At 35.2% G+C, this 22,500-nt stretch overlaps 1 protein-coding gene across 3 annotated transcripts in view; it reads left to right on the top strand.

Moving 5' to 3' along the window:
* LOC135200888 (uncharacterized) overlaps positions 1-22,500 on the top strand; it is a 1,536,981-nt gene that overhangs the window by 647,035 nt on the left and 867,446 nt on the right. For all 3 annotated transcript variants that reach the window (XM_064229627.1, XM_064229624.1, XM_064229626.1), the window contains one exon: positions 16,566-16,589. In XM_064229627.1, coding sequence (XP_064085697.1) covers positions 16,566-16,589 — 24 coding nt within the window. The remainder of the gene's footprint in view (positions 1-16,565; positions 16,590-22,500) is intronic.

Raw genomic sequence — 22,500 nt, 5'->3', positions numbered from 1 at the left:
GGACGCGTCCGTCCATCGCTCGACCATTATTGTAGCGCTCCTTTAAGTAGTGTCTCCTGCGAGACTCAGGCGTGGAAGGTCTTCCCGCCTGGGCAGCAGCAGCGCTGTAGCAAAAAGGCGGCTTGCTCCTGACGCGGGGCGTGGGAGGGGGAGTGAGAGAGAGAAGGGGGTTTAGTGGGGTGGGGTGGGGTGGGGTGTGGGCGTGCGGATCAATACGTTTGAGTTCTTTCCATTTCCTGGACGCCCATTTTTACATCTACTGTATATCACTTAACAAAAATGAATATTACTGAATTGAATATTAGTTTCGAAAGGAACTTCTGGGGAAGGTAAATTAAGGCATTAAAAGCAAAGGTAGTGAGGGCTTTGGCGTGTGCTCAGTAGTAGAAATTAATGCAAACTTGTTGCTCATTCGCTGGAGAGAGAGAGAGAGAGAGAGAGAGAGAGAGAAAGAAAAATTAGTCTAACTGACAAACCAAATAGAAAAATCGGATGTTTAAATCGGCCCTTATTACGAGTTCCAATTCAGAAGAAATGCTTATGCAAAGAGAGAGAGAGAGAGAGAGAGAGAGAGAGAGAGAGAGAGAGAGAGAGAGAGAGAGAAGGGCATGACTCATCTGTAAACTTTTGAAAAAGCGCAGGGCATGATCAACAAGTTGAAATAGGCGTTCCAGGGTCTTTGTTCCTTTTCGGGAAGAGAAAGAAATTTTTTTTAATTTCTTTTTTTATGGATATATCTGTATGTTTATGGTTCATGTCGAATATATTGTTAATCATTTACATTGGCAAATACATAATTCGATCTGAAGAGCGTAAAACATATATAAGGTCGGTTCCAAAAATTAGCTACCTGAATTTTTTAGTGCCGACAGTGCACCTCACTTGGTGCACTGTAGGCATAGCTGTAGGATGTTTGCACTCCAACCACTCCATCTTACTCATTTCACTGTATTAGAGCGTCGAATGGCTGAAAGTTGCCCAGCTTAGTTAATGTATAGTCGGTGCTAATTTTAGTCAAATGCCGTCGTAACTAAATCCGTAAATAGATGTTTCTTTGTGAAACTTGCATATTTGATATGTCATGAGTGTGATGGATTATATAATGAAGAAAGATTTAGTATGGAGAGAGAGCATCTGTAAAATGAGATGTCTATATTTGATAACAAAGGTAAGGGAAGAAGCTGGGAATAAATATGATAATTCAGATAAAGTAAGAATTGGGCAGTTATTATTTTCTATTACCATTATATCATTTCCTTGAAGCCTACTCGTTACCTCCAAATCCTAGTAACATCGAGGCTGATCCACGTAATGTATTGGCTCCTGGAATTTATTCCGCGAATATCTGCCTACTGTAAATAATTACTAACAGCTATTGGCGTAACAGCAAGTAGCCCTTTGAGCCTCCCAATTACCGTAATTGAGGCAACGGTTTGATGTCATCTCGTTCCGGTGCTTCGTCAGGTAGACCGGTCACTGTCACTACTGAAACGTTTAGGCGAGGAATTACTACTCTTGAATTTGGCAGATGGGCGATCGTTCTAGAATCTCTCTCTCTCTCTCTCTCTCTCTCTTCTCTCTCTCTCTTCTCTCTCTCTCTCTCTCTCTCTCAGCTTCATTAGGTCAGCTGCTCTAAGCATTCTGGTGTTTTAAACTTGTCGTAATTGTTTTTCGGCACAAAAATAAGTAGGATGGACGTGTTTTTCGAAGTTTGGTGATGTTTATATCCTCGCAATTATCTGTCCGTCCGTCACTGTCTGTCACGCTCAGGTGATCTCAGAAGCTTGGTGCAGAACTGAGGCATTATGCGAAGTTATGCAAAGAATGTGAGATCTCACTTAGTATCTCCGCTTTGCTGTCCGTCAGTGTGTGTGTGTGTGTGTGTTAGTATTTCGTCTTTGCTCTCCGTCAGTGTATGTGTGTGTGTGTGTGTCTCACGGCGCTTTCCTTTTCGTAGGAATTCCTCTTACATGTTTGAAGGTATCGCCCAAACAGTGTAACAAAGTCAGGGTGCTCGTTTGCAGGAAATCGGCCAGGAAATGACTTTAATGACTATGATATAGCTTATCTGTAAAAATTAAAATATTAGTATATACACCGATCTCGACCCTGCATTTGGTAATGACCTCCATAGGTCCTCTCGTCGTTGCGACGCCAGCAAGAACTAATAATTCAATCAATCCCTAGGCCCTCCACTACCCTGTTTAAGTAGTATACTGAAAAAGCCGCTATTCGAAAAATAGAGATTCTCTACAAGTGTAACGCTGCTGAGGTTATTCTTCCGAGGTATTACTATTATTATTATTTCTATTTTTTTTTTTATTTTTTTGCTCTATCACAGTCCTCCAATTCGACTGGAGGTGTATTTATAGTGCTGGGTCCTGGGTTGCATCCTGCCTCCTTAGGAGTCCATCACTTTTCTTTCTATGTGCGCCGTTTCTAGGATCACACTCTTCTGCATGAGTCCTGGAGCTACTTCAGCCTCTAGTTTTTCTAGATTCCTTTTCAGGGATCTTGGAATCGTGCCTAGTGCTCCTATGATTATGGGTATAATTTCCACTGGCATATCCCATATCCTTCTTATTTCCATTTTCAGATCTTTCTCTTCAACTCTGGTGTCCCATGGTATTGCGACATCAATGAGTGATACTTTCTTCTTGACTTTGTCAATCAACGTCACGTCTGATCTATTTGCACGTATCACCCTATCTGTTCTGATACCATAGTCCCAGAGGATCTTTGCCTGATCGTTTTCTATCACTCTCTCAGGTTGGTGCTCGTACTACTTATTACTGCAAAGTAGCTTTACTATAATATTATTATTATTATTAATCTTATTATTATTATTAGAATATATTTTATTATAACTATATAATATTATGGACATAACATATGAATATGGAGTACCACAGAATAATTGTTTTCGATTTTTATAGTTTTACTTACGACACTGAAAGAAAATGACAGACAGATGAACGAAGATATATATGAAGAATGCTGGGGATCTACCCAAATTTATACTATTGTGCTTGAACTGAGGTAAAAAAACAAAAAACAGGATGTGTTTTCCCATACGGATTTTTTTTAGTTTCCTTATTAAACAGATAGTTGCCTCAATAAATGCAGCTCTTTCACACTGTAACAGTGGATTAACCTGTCACATTAGTTCTAGGAATTTCCTTAATATGTCAGCATGGTTGTTACGTGTCCCGGGGTTCCTATAAACAGAAATTAATTGCGAAATATACGTCACCGGGTACAAGATTATTGTTGGCTAGCTTTATATATAGTAAACCTGAGAACGACAGGGATTTGTAGGCGGCGTTAACTTAAATCTCTCGTGGTAACCTTGTTGGTAAAGAAATTCGCGTACGTCTTGAATTCTTTCTTGTTCCGTGACTTTATGGTTCCCAGTGCTTGTCTTTAGGCCAAAATCACATATTCCAACTCTATTCTTGGTCCCGTGGTTCGCGCCCATGAGCAGACGAATTTCTTATCAGCTTAAAAATTCCCCTTCGGTCAACATATATGAAAATATATTAATTCCGAGGTGGAGCGAATTAGATGTTAAAGGACATTTGTATCTTAATGCGTATATATGAATCACGGTGATGTGATACTATATATATATATATATATATATATATATATATATATATATATACACACACACACACACATATATATAATATAATATTAAATATATATATATATCATATATATATAAAGAACTCACCCTTTAACCTTTCAAAGAAGTGCAACTGGTACAGAATTATCCACGTTCATTTCATTCCTCATACGTGTCTACAGACGATTCTCCTCTCACCAAAATTAAACTCTGTCTTCTTTAAATAAGAAGAAGAAGAAGAGAAAAAAAAAGGTATCACTGTTGTGAACAGCCAATGAATATTCATAGAAAAGAGATTGGTTTTGTCTAGGAAGGAAGGGTATGGCAATGGTATATATCCGGGAGCGCATATCTATATCCCGTCTGTGGTATACTGCTGTTATGAGATTCGCTACAGTGTAGTTCTCAATTTATATCTCACTTCCATATCTCTGGAGTGAACTCAGGTGTTGCTCCGGAATGAAGAGAAGACTATGCCAGGAACAATTCCCAGTGCAATATTCCAAACGGGAAATAAAGCAGGAATTCCATTTTTGGTTTGCAAGGAGGAAGATAGCTTTCTTCCTCTTCGTTTCCTCAGTTGGTTTTTCGTTTATTTGGAAATCTTGGAAACGGTCGAAGAAAAAAAAAGGAAAACTCCATTTATGATCTAAATAAGGATGGGAGAGCTTTCTCTCTTCGCTTAAATGTGTTCTATATGTTTAGAAGTCTCGTTAAATCATTTATCATTCATTAAAGGAAAATATTAATTGGATGACCTTTTTATTTCTAGAACTATCACCTTAGGGTTCTTAAGTAAGGTTATGGCCCTTGTCAATTAGTTGTTCCCTTAGTTATTGCGTAGGCGTGGATGCCGAAGACCTAAATGCGATGGTCGACAGGAAACACAATAAAAACTAAGATTATGGTGACCTTTAATGCTTAATGGAGGCACTAATGAGTTCATAGTAACATTCATTTCTATAACTAAACACACACACCCACACACACACACACACACACATATATATATATATATATAACTATATATAATATATATATTATTATAATTATATATATGTGTGTGTGTGTGTGTGTGTGTGGTGTGTGTGTTTATGTGTGTGTATGTGTGTGTGTGTGGTGTCTAAAGAGAGAGAGGAAATGAGAAAGTGAAGAATTCTATTTATAATCAAGATATTAGGTTTCTTGCGTCTGCGAGTAAGAGTGGGCGGGATTCCTTGTGACTCTAATAAGGCCGAGAAGCTCTAGAATTACAAAATAGGCAGGAGATAATTAAATGTCAGAATTCACTTGTAAACACGAATATATCGTGTGCGTGTGCGATCTTTAAAGTCGTGGAACAGAAAAGAAAGTATATATATGATATATATTATATGATATATATATATATATATATATATATATATAATAGAAAACTACAATTTATAGACTGCAAAGGTCAACTTTTACAAAATTTACCATTTCAAATATATATATATATATATTTAATATATATATATATATATATATATACACATATATAAAACTACAATTTTATAGATCTGCAAAGTCAACTTTTACAAAACCCATTTCATATATATATATATCTATATATATATATATATATATTATATATATATATATATATATCACAAGGCGGAGAGCTAAAGGCATGTCTCACCGTACTACATAATTTATTGCCGACGTTTCACATCGCTTCGATGCATTTTCCAAGGCTGGGAATTGATAAAAATACAAAACATATAAGACTCGTCACTGAATAAAACACGGTAATAATATTTTTAAAATTGGACAATAAACATTTAAAAGGTAAAAAATTACTATACAACAACAATAGGTTGAGAGACAACCTACCAGGGTAAAAAATAGAAGGTGACTGAAGGACAGAGCGGGGAGAAAAAAGAAAAAGAAGAAAAAACACCCACACACACACAAAACTATACAAAAGACGAGAGACAGAACTTAAGTAAACAAACAAGTGGTTAGGCTATAAACAACTGAACTGATGAGGACTGCGTATTTAAATTCGGTACATTGGTCTTGATTAAAATAGATTCCAGTGTTAAAACTTCATCATCCTTATTGGCTAATCCAATAATTTTAAAATCATCGATGTCCAAGCGGTATCACTGTTGTTCATCAGCAAATTAAGGATGATGAACTTTTAACACTGGAATCCATTTCAATCAAGAACAATGTACCGAATTTTAAATGCGCAGTCCTCATCAGTTCAGTTGTTTATAGCCTAACCACTTGTTTGTTTACTTAAGTTCTGTCTCTCGTCTTTTGTATAGTTTTGTGTGTGTGGGTGGGTGTTTTTTCTTTCTTTTTTCTTTTTTCTCCCCGCTCTGTCCTTCAGTCACCTTCTATTTTTTACCCTGGTAGGTTGTCTCTCCAACCTAGTGTTGTTGTATAGTAATTTTACCTTTTAAATGTTTTAGTGTCCAATTTTAAATATATACCGTGTTTTATCAGTGACGTGTCTTATATGTTTGTATTTTTATCAATTCCCAGCCTTGAAAATGCATCGAAGACGATGTGAAACGTCGGCAATAAATTATGTAGTACGCTGAGACATGCCTTTACCTCTCCGCCTTGTGATATCTGTAGGGCTTGAGCCCCCTTACTAGTCTTCTATATATATTATATATATATATATATATATATATATATATATATATATATATATATTATATGAGAGAGAGAGAGAGAGAGAGAGAGAGAGAGAGAGAATTTTATTTGTATATGCAAGCGATGATGGACTTCCAAACAATTGTCCTCGTTTTGTGTATTTTTATCTTCATTTGTGAGGAATTGCTTTTTGTCAGTATTATTGTGTAACTGAATTATCTGCTTCATATTCATGGATGTGGGATAATAAATTCTTGCAATTACCAACACTGTATTGCAAATTGCATATGGTAAATTCCCAAGGTATGCTGATGATATAAAAGCGTGTTCTGAGTCCTTGTCAGTGTTCGTTTGTTTACACAAGTGAGCGGGTGGTTGTATCAATTAATTTTTACCTTTTAAGAACAAAGAGACAGACAGCCGATTGCCCTCATCCGTTGAAAACCCTGGCATAAGTGGGTTAAGGAAAAGGATAATAAAGGTTTAAACTAGAGGGAAGCGATAAGATATTGGAGTTAGGAAAACATATGCATGAAAAAATTCCAGGGCTTGAAAGTCTAGGGAGAGAAACTGTTAATGAGCCGATGATTTCATATTTTAAGAACCTGTGGTGAAGGCAGCCTGACCGCTAATGGTTAGATAGAAAACTGACGTCACTCTGACGGCCAAGGGTCTAGTAGAAAAAAAGGGGATCTCTCTCTGCTAGAACTCAGTGAGGCATTGACCAGAGTAATAGGAAGAGAAAACGGGCAGAGAAGAAAATGGGTAAACAAGTCGCCTTGCAATGGTGAGAGAAGGGATGAAAGTGTGGACATTTATTAGGCAAATTGCTACAGAATCATCAATCCTGTCTAGAGTTCTGATGCAAGATGAAGCACTGGAAATATGAAAACAATATTCCCAAATTTCAAAAAGGGAATGATAGTTAAAAAAAAAAAAACATTAAAGAAAAAGTTTGTAATGTTTATGGAAGCCCAGAAGGGACTATATAAAGGTGTTGTTGAGCCTCCATTATGGAAGTGAAGTGTCATTATTAAATGTGAATTAAAGGAAAAAAAGGCTAACATTACGGGTATTAACTTGTATAACATTTGAGGCTGAATAGTAGATATGAGACTTAGAAAACGCCCTTGGATTGACTGTTTAAAAGAGGAATTAGAAAGGGCCGGCATTAATATCCAATGTCAAAATGGTTTAGTGGGATGATGATGAGCTCTGTTTGTAAGCATTTGTGTGTGCGCAAGTGCGTATGTATGTATGTGTGTGCGTATTTTAAACATTACCAGTAGGTAGCATTTATTTTTGTTGCATGAAAATAACTTTATTTTATGGTAAATCAGGTGGACTACGTTCAGACTCTACCCACTCAATATAGTCGTCTACATACTTATATAAATAAATAAAAAAAAAAAACTTATGGAAAAGAAGTAAAGGGTAATCGATCCCTTAGGAGGTTTTTACGCAGAGTATGACGCCCACCTAACTTATGTTTAACTGGTAGCGAGGAAAAGTACCGCTACTAAATGATGGAGGAATAATCATCAAAGTATTGTATATCTATATATATTTCACGTATTCCACTGAGTAATACAGATCCTTCTTCCACTATACCTACATTAGCGTTATTGCTTCTATTCCACCTGGGGGACGTCCACAATTCCAGGGGAATGAAGTTGGCCATATTGTGGCTTTTTATTAAAAAGATGCGCCCCCCCCCAAAAAAAAAAGATAAAAACTTTTGGACTCCGCTCTTTATTTGGAAGAAACCAACTATTAATGAATATTGCAGTAGAAGAAAAACTTATGAACTCCGCTCTTGACTTTACTGAAAATTGCAGTAGAAAATAGTAGTATTACGTGCGTGGTAATGGTTGACAGTGAGACCCGAGAGGCCGCTGGGTTGAGTGAGTGATATATTGTGTGCTTACCTGAAGAGCGGAACTGATTGGTAATGGTCCGTGCTATCCTTTAAAACGCTGTCCAATTTTATTCTAAAAATTTATCTTTAAGAATTGGTTAAAGTGCTTTGATATCTTCTTATTAAAACCTGGCAATCAGCTGTATGATTTTTCGAGGGGCTTTCTCACACACACACACACACACACACACACATATATATATATATATATATAATATATATATATATATTATATATATATATATACCGTGTGTGTATAAGTATGTCTTGTTTGTTTGTCTGTGTCTGGTGCATGAGCAAACTGGATTTAATCTAAGACTGTTGCTCTAACTATCTCGTTTTTCAACTGTGAAGTCTTATAGATCTCCGATTACCTCACGGGAAAGACAATAGAATATACTTTTGCTTCTTGATGGTTGGGGAAGAGCAAGACGAAAATGAAGTTAAAAGACTCCGATATTTTCCTTTGGTGGGAGCAGTTTGCTTTTCATGACCAACGGAGGAAGCTGAGCTATGCATGTGCATTCACATTGTTGCTCTAAATCCCTGTGAAGACCAATAAGCCCTTCAGATGGCTGCCAGTGGCTATCCATCCCTTTGATTTAAACTTGGATTGTTGCATAATTTCTGCGTTTCTTTTCCCTCTGAGATAAGGTTTCTCCTTTTTCGTGTCTTGAAGATTGCTTCTTATTTGTGAAAGTCGTGACTCCAGCAATCTTGCAAGGGCATTGGCTATGGGTAGTTTACCATATTCTTGACGTTTTTGCATTGCCATAGTTTAGCATATATTTTTTTATTTGTTGGAATGCCATAGTTCAGCTAATTTTAAAATGAGTTGCATTGCCATAGTTTATCATTTTTTTATTTGTTACCTTGCCATAGTTTAGCATATTTTTTTAATTTGTTGCATTGCCGTAGTTTAGCAGATTTTTTCACAATTGCGTTCCATAATTTATCATATTTTTTTTATCTGTTGCATTACCATAGTTTAGCATATTTTTTTCGCAGTTGCATTACCATAGTTTAGCATACTTTGTCACTGTTGCATTACCGTAGTTTAGCATATTTTTTCACTGTTCCATTGACATAGTTTAGCATATTTTTTTCACTGTTGCTTTACCGCAGTTTAGCATATTTTTCCACTGTTGCATTACCGCAGTTTAGCATATTTTTCCACTGTTGCATTACCGCAGTTTAGCATATTTTTTCACTGTTGCATTACCGCAGTTTAGCATATTTTTCCACTGTTGCATTACCGCAGTTTAGCATATTTTTTCACTGTTGCATTGCCGCAGTTTAGCATACTTTTTCACTGTTGCATTACCGTAGTTTAGCATATTTTTTCACTGTTGCATTGACATAGTTTAGCATATTTTTTTCACTGTTGCATTACCGCAGTTTAGCATATTTTTTCACTGTTGCATTGACATAGTTTAGCATATTTTTTTCACTGTTGCATAACCGTAGTTTAGCATATTTTTTCGCAGTTGCATTACCATATTTTAGCATACTTTTTCACTGTTGGATTACCGTAGTTTAGCATATTTTTTTCACTGTTGCATTGAATAGTTTAGCATATATTTTTCTTACCATAGTTTAGCGTATTTTTTCATTGTTGCAATGCCTTGGTTTAGCAAATTTTTTTTATTTGTTTCGTTGCCATAGTTTGGCATATTTTATGCACTTACATTGTGATAGTTTAGCACATTTTTTTTTTACATTTGCATTGCCACAGTTTAGCATGTTTTTTACACTTGCATTACCGTAGTTTAGCATATTTTTTTCACTTGCATTACCGTAGTTTAGCATATTTTTTACACTTGCATTACCGTAGTTTAGCATATTCTTGATGTTGCATTATGACGAGGCCGTATCGATAGACAGTGTACAGTTCATACACTAAAAATATTTTCGAAAAAAGACATAATGAGCGATTTCATTGCAAAAACTGATTGTTAACACTGACTAAAACGAAAAAAAAAGTTTGAGAGTGTAAAGGACTGTCCGCATATTCACGGACACCAGGAAACGCTGTCCCACGTTAAAAGTGTTTTCATGTTTTGAAATATTTTTTTGCGCTGAATACCATCGAGCTGCATTATATGGCAGACTTCCTGTAAATATATCATGCGATTTAAACGCATTTATTTTGTGGTCGCTGTTGCCAAAGCTTTGTGTATGTGTGTGTGTGTGGGTGTGTGTACCTTTTATCCTTTGTATTTTAAAATAGTATGGTACACGTTTCGCTTTGCAGGTCTTCGTGAGTTTTTTTTTCCTTTTGTTGGACTAATGCAATGATATTGCTCCGTGCGCTCGTGCGCGCGAAGTATCCTGCAAATTTCTGCATGCAGTGCGGAGTTTTTTTTTTTTTTTTTTTTTTTTTTTTTGAGTGGGTGGGATTTTTGGGGCGTTATTGAATAAAGAAAGATGAAAAAATGGTATGTTGCCACACTTTGTAAGGGGCGGGTTACTTGCCGTGGTAATATAAGCGAAATAATTTAGAGCATGTAACGGAATACTAAATGCCCTGTTTTCCGTACATCCGCCTTCAAATAATGTGGCGTCCTTGAATAACCCTTCGTAATTCATGAGTTTTTAAAACTCGCACCGATCCGAACTCAGGTGATGACGCGAGGCTGTACGTACAATTCTATAGCTACAGAAGTGTGTGTTAAGTACAAGCGGCCATGGGTCAAAATGGCCTTTAATCTAAAGGAGTGGGTCAAGTGTGATTTAAGTAAGAGTATTTAGTATGTTAATGATATATCTTGTGTTATTTTTGAGCCGATTCAAATTAGCGAGAAGTTAAACTGTTATTCCTCGTTTATTCAAAATGTTTTGCTGTAACGTATATTTACTTAGAGTTGCAATCATTGTCCGTAATGATTCCTAATTGACTGCGCTATTCTTAGTTTCAAAGAAGTCTGGACCTCCTAAGGGTGTAAAACTCTGTTCTATATGCATTATTTAGCTGTGTTCGAACACCATATTTCATATGGAATGAATATGGCATCAACTGAATGGCCTTCTTATTAGACTAGCTTTGAAAGGGAGAAAAGAGAATACCAGAAATCTATAGATTAGAGTGATGAACAAATTTGCCTTTTAGAATTAGGATAGGAAACTCACAACTTCCGACACTCGCCTCGAGGCAAAAACTTACCACGTCGCAGACGTTAAGGACATTCACATAGAAGAGCCAATAAAAGATGGCTGTTTTAATACCAGTGTGGATATCGCCAAACCAGGAAGAGAGAGAGAAAAAAATTACCTCTCACTCGCCTTAGAAAAAGAACATCCTATTGGAAAAAGTTATCTTTGGTTTGAGAGACAAGTTTACTCGCGATATGGTAGTATGTGTTAACATTGATATTACAAGACATGCAAAATAGAATTACGATATGTCTTCGTATTTTCAACAACAGAATGATGATTGAATGGTAATTGAATATGTTAATAACGGTAAATAACAGATAATTGAGAACGTTTATAATTTGTAATGGTAATTGAATGATAATTTTAAACTTTTCTCCAGGACAAGTGTGATTTTACAGTTAAAAAAATATATATCAAATATCTAAAAATGACTATGTGACATAACCCATATCCAAAAATGAGATTGATAAAACCCAGGTCCATTAAGAAAAAAAAAAAAAAAAAATGCTTGCTGCAGGTACTTTTTTTTTTTTTTTTTTTTTTTTTTTTTTTTTTTTTGTTTTTTTTTTTTTTTTTTTTTTTTTTTTTTTTTTTTTTTTTGGCGGTGTTGCATCATGGAAATTATTCTGGTTATCTAAAGAAAAGTTAGATTCGGAGTTTTGGTAAAAGTTACGAATACTTTGGAGATAAGAAAAGTTATTTCAATGGTGTAGTGTGGTATATGCCTGTGTTTGAGGTCATTTAGGTGCAAGTGCCTAACGTAATTAACATACTTGTTTCTCGCAATTTTAGTGGACTTTGGATGAACAAAATGAGGAGTTTAATATATAGATATATATAATATATATATAATTTATATTAATAATATATTTATATAAATATATATCTATCAAAAGGTGCGAACATGTAGACATCAGAGGGTTACCGAAACTCAGAAGATCAATTTAGGAGTTTATTATGATACGTTTCTTGTCATCCTGACACATCATCAGTCTGTGATGTAAAATCAATTCACATTTATAAAAAATACATAATTAAAGTTTACTTGCTATTTTAAAAAAAGAAAACATAAAATACTAAAGTTATTCATAAAAATTATTGTTAAAAGCTAAAAATACTAAAATTATTTGCAAGGTGACATTAAAATTGAAGAAATTTTGGATTTTAAAAGGAATATTAATAACCTTATTAAAGCGGAAGGGACCAAGAAAAGAATGGCTGTAGGACAGTCGTTTGCCCAGATCTCAACTACGCCAAGAAAAGCTGATTGACTAGAATTGAGGGAAGGAACGAGGTGCTTGATATGTAAAGACTCAAGTGTCGTTACATATTGGCTGTGCTGGGTATTGTCAATTATCGAAAAATGTTTTTTGTTCATTTCAATTTTACAGAGAGGTGCTTTTAATTTTATTTTACTTAGACATGCATGGCAGGGTGATGCTATTTTGGAGTTCGTGAATACTAAGCACAGTAACATAAACTTCACCATAGAAAATGAAAAAGATAATTGCTTACCTTTCTTAGATATCAAGATACCCAGAGATAATAATAAGTTTAATACTCCTGTTTATAGGACACACCTTCACAGGAATGGGGAATAATTTTTATAGTTCGTGCTTCATCAATTTTAAACTAAGTGCCATCTCCACTTTGGTTTTTAGAGCACTTAGGTATGCTTCTGATTGGAAATCATTCCACACTGAAATTGAATCTTTACAAGATTATTTTTTAATTAACTCGTACCCTACGGAGGTATTTTATAAAATGGTAAACAAATTACTTAACTTAAAGTTCACGGAAAATGCCCCTTCCTTTGATGTACCAAAACTACCCATATACGCCAATATTCCATATTTTTTCAAAAATAAACTAGGAGACCGTATCAAGAAAATTATTGAAAGAGAGTTCGGATTAAAGATCAAGATAAGGAAACCCGAGAATTGTTTAACCATCCGTTTCACAGACAACACTTGGGATTTGAAAAGGCATTTTCTATGGGTCGAAAGTTCTGCAATAGCTCTAGTTCACAACGAGTTTTTAAGGGCTTCCAGGGACATCAACGCCAATTTCCAGCTGGTGCTGTAATTGCCCTCGAAATCAGTCATCTGTCAGCAATATTCCTGGGTAAATAATGAGGTGGCGCGATCACAACATTGTGGTATCAACGTAGTTGTTAATATATATATATATATATATAATATACTATATATAAAAATATATATATAATATATATATATATATATATTAAAAAAAAAATATAATGCTACTGTGGCTTCCAAATACTATGTAAGTGGGCAATGAAATTAAAAAAAGGGAAATCTCTCTCTCTCTCTCTCTCTCTCTCTCTCTCTCTCTCTCTCTCTCTCTCATACATACATACAGAGAGAGAGAGAGAGAGAGAGGGTAGGCTATATCCCTTGTTTAATTTCATTCCTGACTTACGTAGCATCAGGAAACCACAGTAGCATTATATTATTTTTTAATAACCTGCAATACCGTATTATATTATAAGCATGAAGAGGGCTATTATAATCCTCCTTCTCATTAGGATTAGGGACTATGATAAAATGAAGGCAGTGTTCCAGGAACGCGCCCCCCTCATTTTTTTTATTAATGAATGGAGCCGCAGAATAAGGAGACATTAAAAAATTCGAGTTACAGCGAACTAATTTCATTTCGGAAACCACGTTGACGAAAGTCTAATTACCGCAGCGTGTTTTTATTTTCTCGGTTACATGTAAATCTAATTCGGTACAAAAGGGTTGTAAGCAGAGAAGAGGAGTTTTAGTGTGGTTGCACGGTCTGGTCTTCGTAAATCTTAGCGTCTTTATAGATTCGGTAAGGTCTCGGTCCTTTGTACGCTTTTTGTGGTGCCTTTGCGGTATTTTAATCAGGTTTCATCCACTCTGTGGAAACGGGTTATTGGTTCCTCATTTAGAATAGAAGAAGCGTTTGTTAATATCTACATAGAGTATGGGTATATTGTAATTTTGTTTTCTGTGTGTGTGTGTATATGTGTGTCTGTCTCTCAGCGGTCTCATCAGATATCATTGGATGATTTTGTATTGGTAATTCCATTTTTTAATTTATTCTTCTCTCTCTCTCTCTCTCTCTCTCTCTCTCTCTCTCTCTCTCTCTTCATATTTATTTCTTCTTATAAATCTGAAAAAAATTATTGTCGAAAATACGGACAGGTCTTTTATTCTTTATTTAATTTTCGCACTTATACTGCATGTGTAAAATAACCCAGTAGACAGAGCATATCTATTTCCTCACCATATCCTCAAACTGGGCGACCCCATATACCCCTGGAGCAGCTCTTGTCAATAAAAAAAAAAGAAAAAAAAATCTTCCCCACCGAATCTAGGATTCCCTCCCTGATCCTTCTTTATGTCATGGAAACGAGGGGAGAAGACCGTGCGTCTCTCCCCTCAACGTGTATCCGTTTACACAGAGAGCCACAATGGAAGGGAAGGATATCAACAGGTGATGAGAGAAAAGAAGGAGCCAGACAGAGAACGGGTCCCTACTTCGGGGGAAGCCGCTGAACCTGCAGAGAACGGGTCGCTTGAAAAAACAATGGCGAGGTCGGTCGGTCACTGTTACAGCCGCCCGAGTACCTTTTTTTTTTTTTTTGCGCTCTCCCTCTCTCTTTTTCCTTTCTCGATAGTGTACGTAGGTTTCCCCTAGTCTTTTATATGAGTACGGTTTTCTTTAGTGGTCTGAGGTCCATTTGGTCAGTGTTTGTCTCGGAAATAAGGCTCCTTATGTGAGGCCGTATTAGGGCAAGCCATTAAATACTATTTTTCCCCTAATTCTCTCGGGAAATGGAATGGACAGAGAACCCTACGTTCTTACCTAACCACCCCAGAAAAAACAAGACTGGAAATATTGAATGGAAAGAGTTTCACCTGACTCGGATGAATCGAGTGACGTTGACGACTGATTTGACTTTCATAAGTGCTTCAGTATAATCTGGTTCGCTAGATTATAATGTGGGTTTGGTGACAGTTTAAAAATAATTTTTGTGCACCATTACAACGCGATAACTTCACAGTCCAGGCTGCATATAGGACTAAAATTTAACCGTATCCAGTATGGTTCTTTGTATGTTTAACAACTATGCATGTTAGTATGAGAGAGGAAGAAGTAGGAGGCATTCTCCCTAGATTGGTCTGTTTGCGTGCAATAAATTCGTGCGACGGCCCACTAATTCATTGTTGAGTTGTCGCACACGTTTGCATATGCAACACGACTATAAACCATCTTTGAATCTTCGTGTATAAAATTTTTAATATCAAAATTCGTCCTGAAACCTCAAGTATTCAAGTCTGAACTCTGAACCGTAGTCAAGGCTTTCATGGTCGTGATTGGTTAGATCTAAAAATCTTTAAAATCTTGAAGTACTTTACTTTTTAAAGATATATATTTATGGCTTTTGATGAGACGATACCCAGGCACAACTTTATTAAATTTTGATTTGTGTATACTTCCTAAATTTTGATATATAAACATATATATGTATATATGTATGTATATGTTTATATATATGTATATATATATATATATAGGATATATATATATATATATATATATATATATATATATATATGTGTGTGTGTGTGTATGCATATATATAAAGATATGTAAATGTATATATATTTACACATTATATATATATATGTATATATTATATTATATTATATTATATTATATTATATTATATTATATTATATTATATTATATTATATATATATTTAAAGCTTGTACGTTGTTTGGTAAAGTATTTATTTATAGTTTGCATTCACCTAACTATATGATGGCCTTAGTTTAGGATAGAGAGAATATAACCTACAGCCCTCCGACAATCATAAATAATTCAAAGGGTAATTATCATACAAATGAGGAACTAGACGATTATTTATTGTTGCACCAATTATTTGACATATATAATTCACTTCTTTTTGTAGTTCAAACATCAGCTATTCATTGACAGCGTGAAACTTTATAGAAAGTAATGGAATTGTTGACCTATTAATACCCATCATTTCTTTTTCAGATTAATTCTTCCCTTCTTTCATTCTGAGCTCAGGAATATTGTCCTTCGTTTTACTTATTCTAGGCTATAATCTGATCTTCTCTGTTCAATGTATTGACGAATTACTGTACTTTGTGGATATTCTGTTTTGCTTCTACGACCCATATTAAGCCAATTTTACTTATTCCTTCCAGATAAAAACGTCAGTTGTGCAAAAGGTACGGTATAGGAAAAAGGAAAGTAAAATGACTGAACTTTCTGTCTTGTGAAATGAGTATGCAGCATCTTGGATTATAATATGATTAATACTGCAATGTGAATGAGATTGCCACATGAGTATGTATATATATATTATATATATGTATATATTTTATATACATGTATGTGTAATATATATATACATACATATTTATATAATTATTTTAAGTGGAATGAAATTCATTACTTCACATTAATTTTTTTGCACATTTTATGTGAAAAAGGATGCTTGAAGGTAGTGTCCCCAACGCTATTAAAAAGATAGTACGGATTGTTATTTAATTCCAATGAACTGAGACATGGCTGACTGATGTCAATCACACATTTGGATGTCGTTATTGTCAAAGAGCATTACATATATATTGTCCAAATTACCGTCATTATTTTCTTTCATTTTTGGTGTCGAGTTTGCATGAAGAAAACTCTAATGTGACGAATGCGTTTTGTCTTGCCCTGTCATTACTATATTTGTGATGATCGAGAGAGGAATACATAGATATTTTATGACTGTTTTATAGATTATTATGAATAGTGAAAATATTTATATTTTTCATAAATGAGCCTGAATCCTAATTTTTTAATAAAAAGGTTTAATTGCCCCATTTTTAATGTATGTGTTTTAATTACACGTTCATTTAGATAATCACCTAATTTAGCTTGTCGTTAGAACGGTGAAAGGTAAGTTAGTATTTCAAGTATAGAATAAGTATCCTTGTTTTATATATCATTTTCAATTCTCTGCGCCAGAGTTCTTCTGGTGTTCATTGGACACATTGATTTAATTTTCATCGGGAATTAATTTACACCGTCCTTCGAAATTAAATCTCCAATTTAATTAAGCCAGTTATTTCCCTCATATTTACGAATGAGTTGTAACACAGCCAGTAAGCATTTCATCGCGTCCTCATGATATTATACCTGATTAAATCATCTTTATAGCTGCTTTCAAATTTCGTACCCATTAAGCAACATCATATTCGCGCGTGAATTGCGCAATACTGACAATGTTAATTGAATATTGGACGCATTAATGAAAGTCACGATTTCATGAGCTTATACGAAATGTTTGTTGAATAACTGGAAGGTCATTTTTATTGCAAAGGATTTTTTTTTTCTTTTTCGTTAGTTCATTCGCCCAAATTCAATAAAACTTTGGTAGTATTTATTAATTTAAGTGGCTGTTAGTGACAGTATTTAATGCGTGATTTATGGTTTTATAGGTCTCCATGATAATAATAATATTAATGTGTGTCGGATAACTATAAGTAGACATTTGTTTTATTTTTGTCTATATTGTTAATTACAAAGAATTTTCCTTTGACTTATTCGCCTATATCAGCCAAAGTTTGGGCTCTATATTTATTTTAAAGAATATTAGTTGCCATTGTTAACGCGTAATTGATAGCTTCATAAACCCCCATAGTTAATAAAAGTAATAGTAACAAGTTTCTTTGTAGTGTTCGTACAGATTAAACAACTGGCCATAATTCAGTAATAATAATGAGTGACAAGTAGCCACGTTCATATTTGATTTTTATTTCTCTGAAAAGATGAAATGAGCGGTAGACAGGTATAGCCTTACGTTCGTCTTTTTTTTCTTTTACTTCTTTGCAGTCTACCTACAGATAAAATCAGATAAAAGATCCGAAACTAGTTTGGGTTAAAATACCACTGACGACCTGGGAATTCGTGGCTCTTCTTACAGAGTGCCAGTGCCATTTACACTCTCAAGTCCATCCTGGAATGCCTGTGACTGTTGATAGTGTCACATTTCCAAGGGGGAACAAATATTGCACCTGCCAGCCCGAATCCGATTTTCGTCGAAGTGATTTCCAATGAAATGGTATATTTTCTCTTCCTGTCCCTTTCACGATTTTCCTGCCTCAGTTCTTCTTTAAATGTTTTTTTACCGCTTCTTTACTCTGAGTTTTATGTGTTTTGAAGATTTACATGCCCGTTGTTTTCATTGTTTTAACCTTATGCTTGTCATTCCTGTCCATTCCCTTTCTTGCTTCAAAATTGTTCCTCAGTGAAAGTTTGTGTGTGTCTTTACGTCAGCATGTTCCTCTCACCTCTGAGTGTCGTCCTGTGAATTTGTCGTCTCTTCGTCTCTCTGTGTCTGCTTGTCTAATTCCTTGTGTTTTATAATAGAGTATGACATTTCTTATCAATTTGTACGTGCACTTTTAACTATAATCTGTTTCTTCCTGTGTGCTATTGAATTATAACTCCATGCTTTGTTTTATTATCCTCCACCTTGTAGTCCCTCTTATTCTTGTTCTTGTTCGGAATACGATTTTGAGTAACTTCAACAAAAGTGGAATTGGTGCTTCGAAATTCGGCGTAAGGTATTATTTTGTTTAGGTCGACGACAGCTCCAAAATGCCTCGCAAATCACAGTATCGCCTCTTTTGCACAAGGAACAGACGGATTTGTCACTCTTATACTTTTGTCATTATACTCAAGTTTTAGTGTGCCTTGATATTATGTTTGGTATTTTAATTCATCGCAAGTAAAAGGGTAAATAAAAGACATGCTATCACCTACTAACTGACCTAGATGATGCTGAATATGGATTGTAGTTCAAGTGCTAATTGTCAAAATCCTTCACCTTTATACGATTTTTGACTGAAGTCTCCCGTACATTTTGGCTTAAATTGTCCAGTAATCTCAGTTTCTGATTTTATACAATTTTAGTATAAATGACAGCTCAGTTGATTTGAACTTATCGTTCAAGATGCTAGGAGCTACAAGCGCGTGCCATTAATGAATATGCTATAGCCAAAAGTGTTTTTCTTCCATCCGGAGATCAGTGCCGTGTGTGCCTACCCACAGTCGACTTCGAGCATACTTTCATCGAAGAATCAGCAGAGGATAGGCAGTGATTTTCGTGTAAGTGAAATAACAATCTACTTTCTAGCATTAGTCTGAAACTTTTCAATGTTTTGCACTAGTTTATTATATTTCTCATTATCCTCAGTTGCTGTTGTGCCATCTGCACAAGCAACCATTCCAAACTCCAACTACAGCGTATTTTCTCTCACGAGAGAGAGAGAGAGAGAGATGCAAATAACTCTTGAAACGTTCTTTTGAACTTCCCCTGTGCCCTGTGGAATCCCAGATATTGTTCACTTCTCAAGTGGAACCCTTTAAAGAGTCTCTTATTCTTCAAGGAATTCAGATGCTTTCTTGGAAATATACTTACTTTCATCGTACACTGATCTGCATATTTCTTTTTGAAGCGCTTTAGTTTCTTTCCTTAAAGCCCCTTTCTTTCCTTTGTCGGCTTAATTCTTTCCAAATAGAAAGAGATGAGGCGCGTAAGTCGCTTTTGTATGTATAGGTATTGTTCCTTTTTATTACTGTTCTCAGATAATATTTTGTAAAATGGTTCGAGGACTGGGTTCATAATGCCATACGATTGTCTTTTCATCACTTTTATTACCCCACTTTAAATCGATCCCAAAATCTCAGGTTATTTTCGAGAAACTTATTTCACATTTTCTCTTTTTATTATTCATTATTTTTTATTTTTATTTTGTTTAACACATTTCTTCACAACAGGTTCCCGCTGATGTCCAAGACTAGTAAGTCCTTGATGTGTGTTTCATTGTGCTGTAAAATCACTGTAATCCGTAATTCCTTTGGTCTTTTACTCTAAATTGTCATTTGAAATGCCGTTGCAAAGGTTATGGCATCTCTGATGAAGAAAGATAGCGTGTATTGTCTGCAAAGTTATAGATCTAGTATTCGAAGAATTTTGATACGTGTTTGATGAAGCTGAAGAAGATGAGGATGATGTATGTATGTTGAAGTACATTAACAGAAGTACCGACTAAGTAACCATAAATAAATATTAGTTGGTGGAAATCAAGAATAATTTCCAGAACATGAATGTTTTAGGAAATCGAGTTAATTTTAGTGGAAACCCACAACAGTTTTTCAACTATAGTATCAAAATGAATAACGAGATATCAATTAAACAAAGTACCAGTAACAATATGCTGGAAATTTTAGTTTATTCATTGTGTTGAATCACTCACCATATCTGCATTGAATTTACCTTTGCCTCACTGACAGAAATACCTGCAACTATTTTTGTGGCTTCCTTAGTCTTGAGTTGGGGTGCCCCTCTTGAGTGAACACTCGTGCAGTATTCAATTCGTCTTTTTATTTTGATTTTTTAATAAAATGAATATTTGAACGACTCCGTTTATCTAATTCGCTCTACCTCGTTCCTGTCCGCTGGACGGTGGTTCGGTCCCATGAGGGGACGAAATTATTATCAACTAAAAAATTCCCCTTCGGTTTACATATATGAAAATATATCAATTCTGAGGTAGAGCGAATTAGATATTAAAGGACATTTGTAGCTCGAATGATTTATATGAATCACGGTGATCTGATAGATATTCATAATATGGCTACGTAGGTTTGTCAAACGTTCGAATTGGCTAACATGGTAGAGGGGGTTAGATATCGATTCTAATTAAGAAATATCGAGTTCGACGGTGATTTGTAAGGTCAGAATCGGTATAAACTTATAGACTCACTGTTAGCTGACTCGGTAACGTCAATGTCGTCCTGATTTCGTTCCTGTCCGCTGTACGGTGGTTCGATCCCATGAGGGGACGAAATTATTATCAACTAAAAAATTCTCCTTCGGTTTACATATATGAAAATATATCAATTCCGAGGTAGAACGAATTAGATATTAAAGGACATTTGTATCTCGAATGACACACACACACACACACACACACATATATATATATATATATATATATATATATATATATATATATATATATATATTATATATAATATGTATATATATACATACACGCCCAAACACGCTAGATTACTGGAAATTCATGAGAATAACTTTAGATACATAAATTAATATTACAGTATTTATCCTGAATTTATTCAAAGAAAACTAATAGTTTTTTTTGGACGTAATGGTACGTGTCTATTTAGTGGAAAATCTTGGTTGAAATCACTTGCATATCCCATTCTCGAAAGCATTAAGGATTTAATCCTCATTTTACGATGTCAAAGTAAGTGACATCTAATCTGCTCTGTTGCACAGAGCTACGTCTATGCCAAGGTATTACGAAAAGTGGCTGAGCTAAGTGTGCTTCTTCGCAGCGTATGACGCAAGTGCCTGAACGTCAAGATTGCTTTATTTTTGCTTTAGAATGACGGTCGATGTCAAAACACTCGCAAGAGATAAAACAAGACTTAAGGAACGACCCAGTTCTCCACCCGAAGCACTATCAAGGCGCTCCCGCACTTGAGGGCTTTCCCGAATATGTCAATACTTGTGTACTTTACTTTTTTTTTTCCTTTTATCTTTCCCTTAACTCACAAAAGAGGAAGTAAAATGGGGGGAAAAATTATATGCCGGCATGTGAAAGTAGGTTATAGTAATTGTGGTTTTTATGGGGTCTTATAATATCGCTGTAGGAATTTTTGGACCCCCTTTTTTGTAGGTTCTGTGCAGGTTACATTGTTTTGTACACTTCTTTGGCATGTTGTTGCCATGTGTGTTTAGGTGAGTATTTCTCTGCCCTTTATATGTGGGTGTGTTCTTATCCAGGTAATATAATTCAGTAGTGCCTTCTATAAATAGAACGTTATTCCGATCGGAAACAGAAAGTTCGTTCGCGTAAGGGGGCGGGGAAAGTATATATCTTGTTGACAACTCTCCCTTTCAGAAGTGTCGGGAAACTACGAACGAAGGCCTCCAGCAGTTGCTCGTTGGTTGTGAGAAGGGGCGTCTTGACGCTCGTGTGACAAAACGGACTTTCCGAATATACATATATATATATACGCTTCATTCACCTTGTGATAAATCGTCTTTAATTA

Source organism: Macrobrachium nipponense, chromosome 27 (genome assembly GCF_015104395.2).
Source record: "Macrobrachium nipponense isolate FS-2020 chromosome 27, ASM1510439v2, whole genome shotgun sequence".
Taxonomy (NCBI): domain Eukaryota; kingdom Metazoa; phylum Arthropoda; class Malacostraca; order Decapoda; family Palaemonidae; genus Macrobrachium; species Macrobrachium nipponense.
Note: the sequence above shows the minus strand (reverse complement) of the source record. Positions and strands in the feature narration are given on the sequence as shown.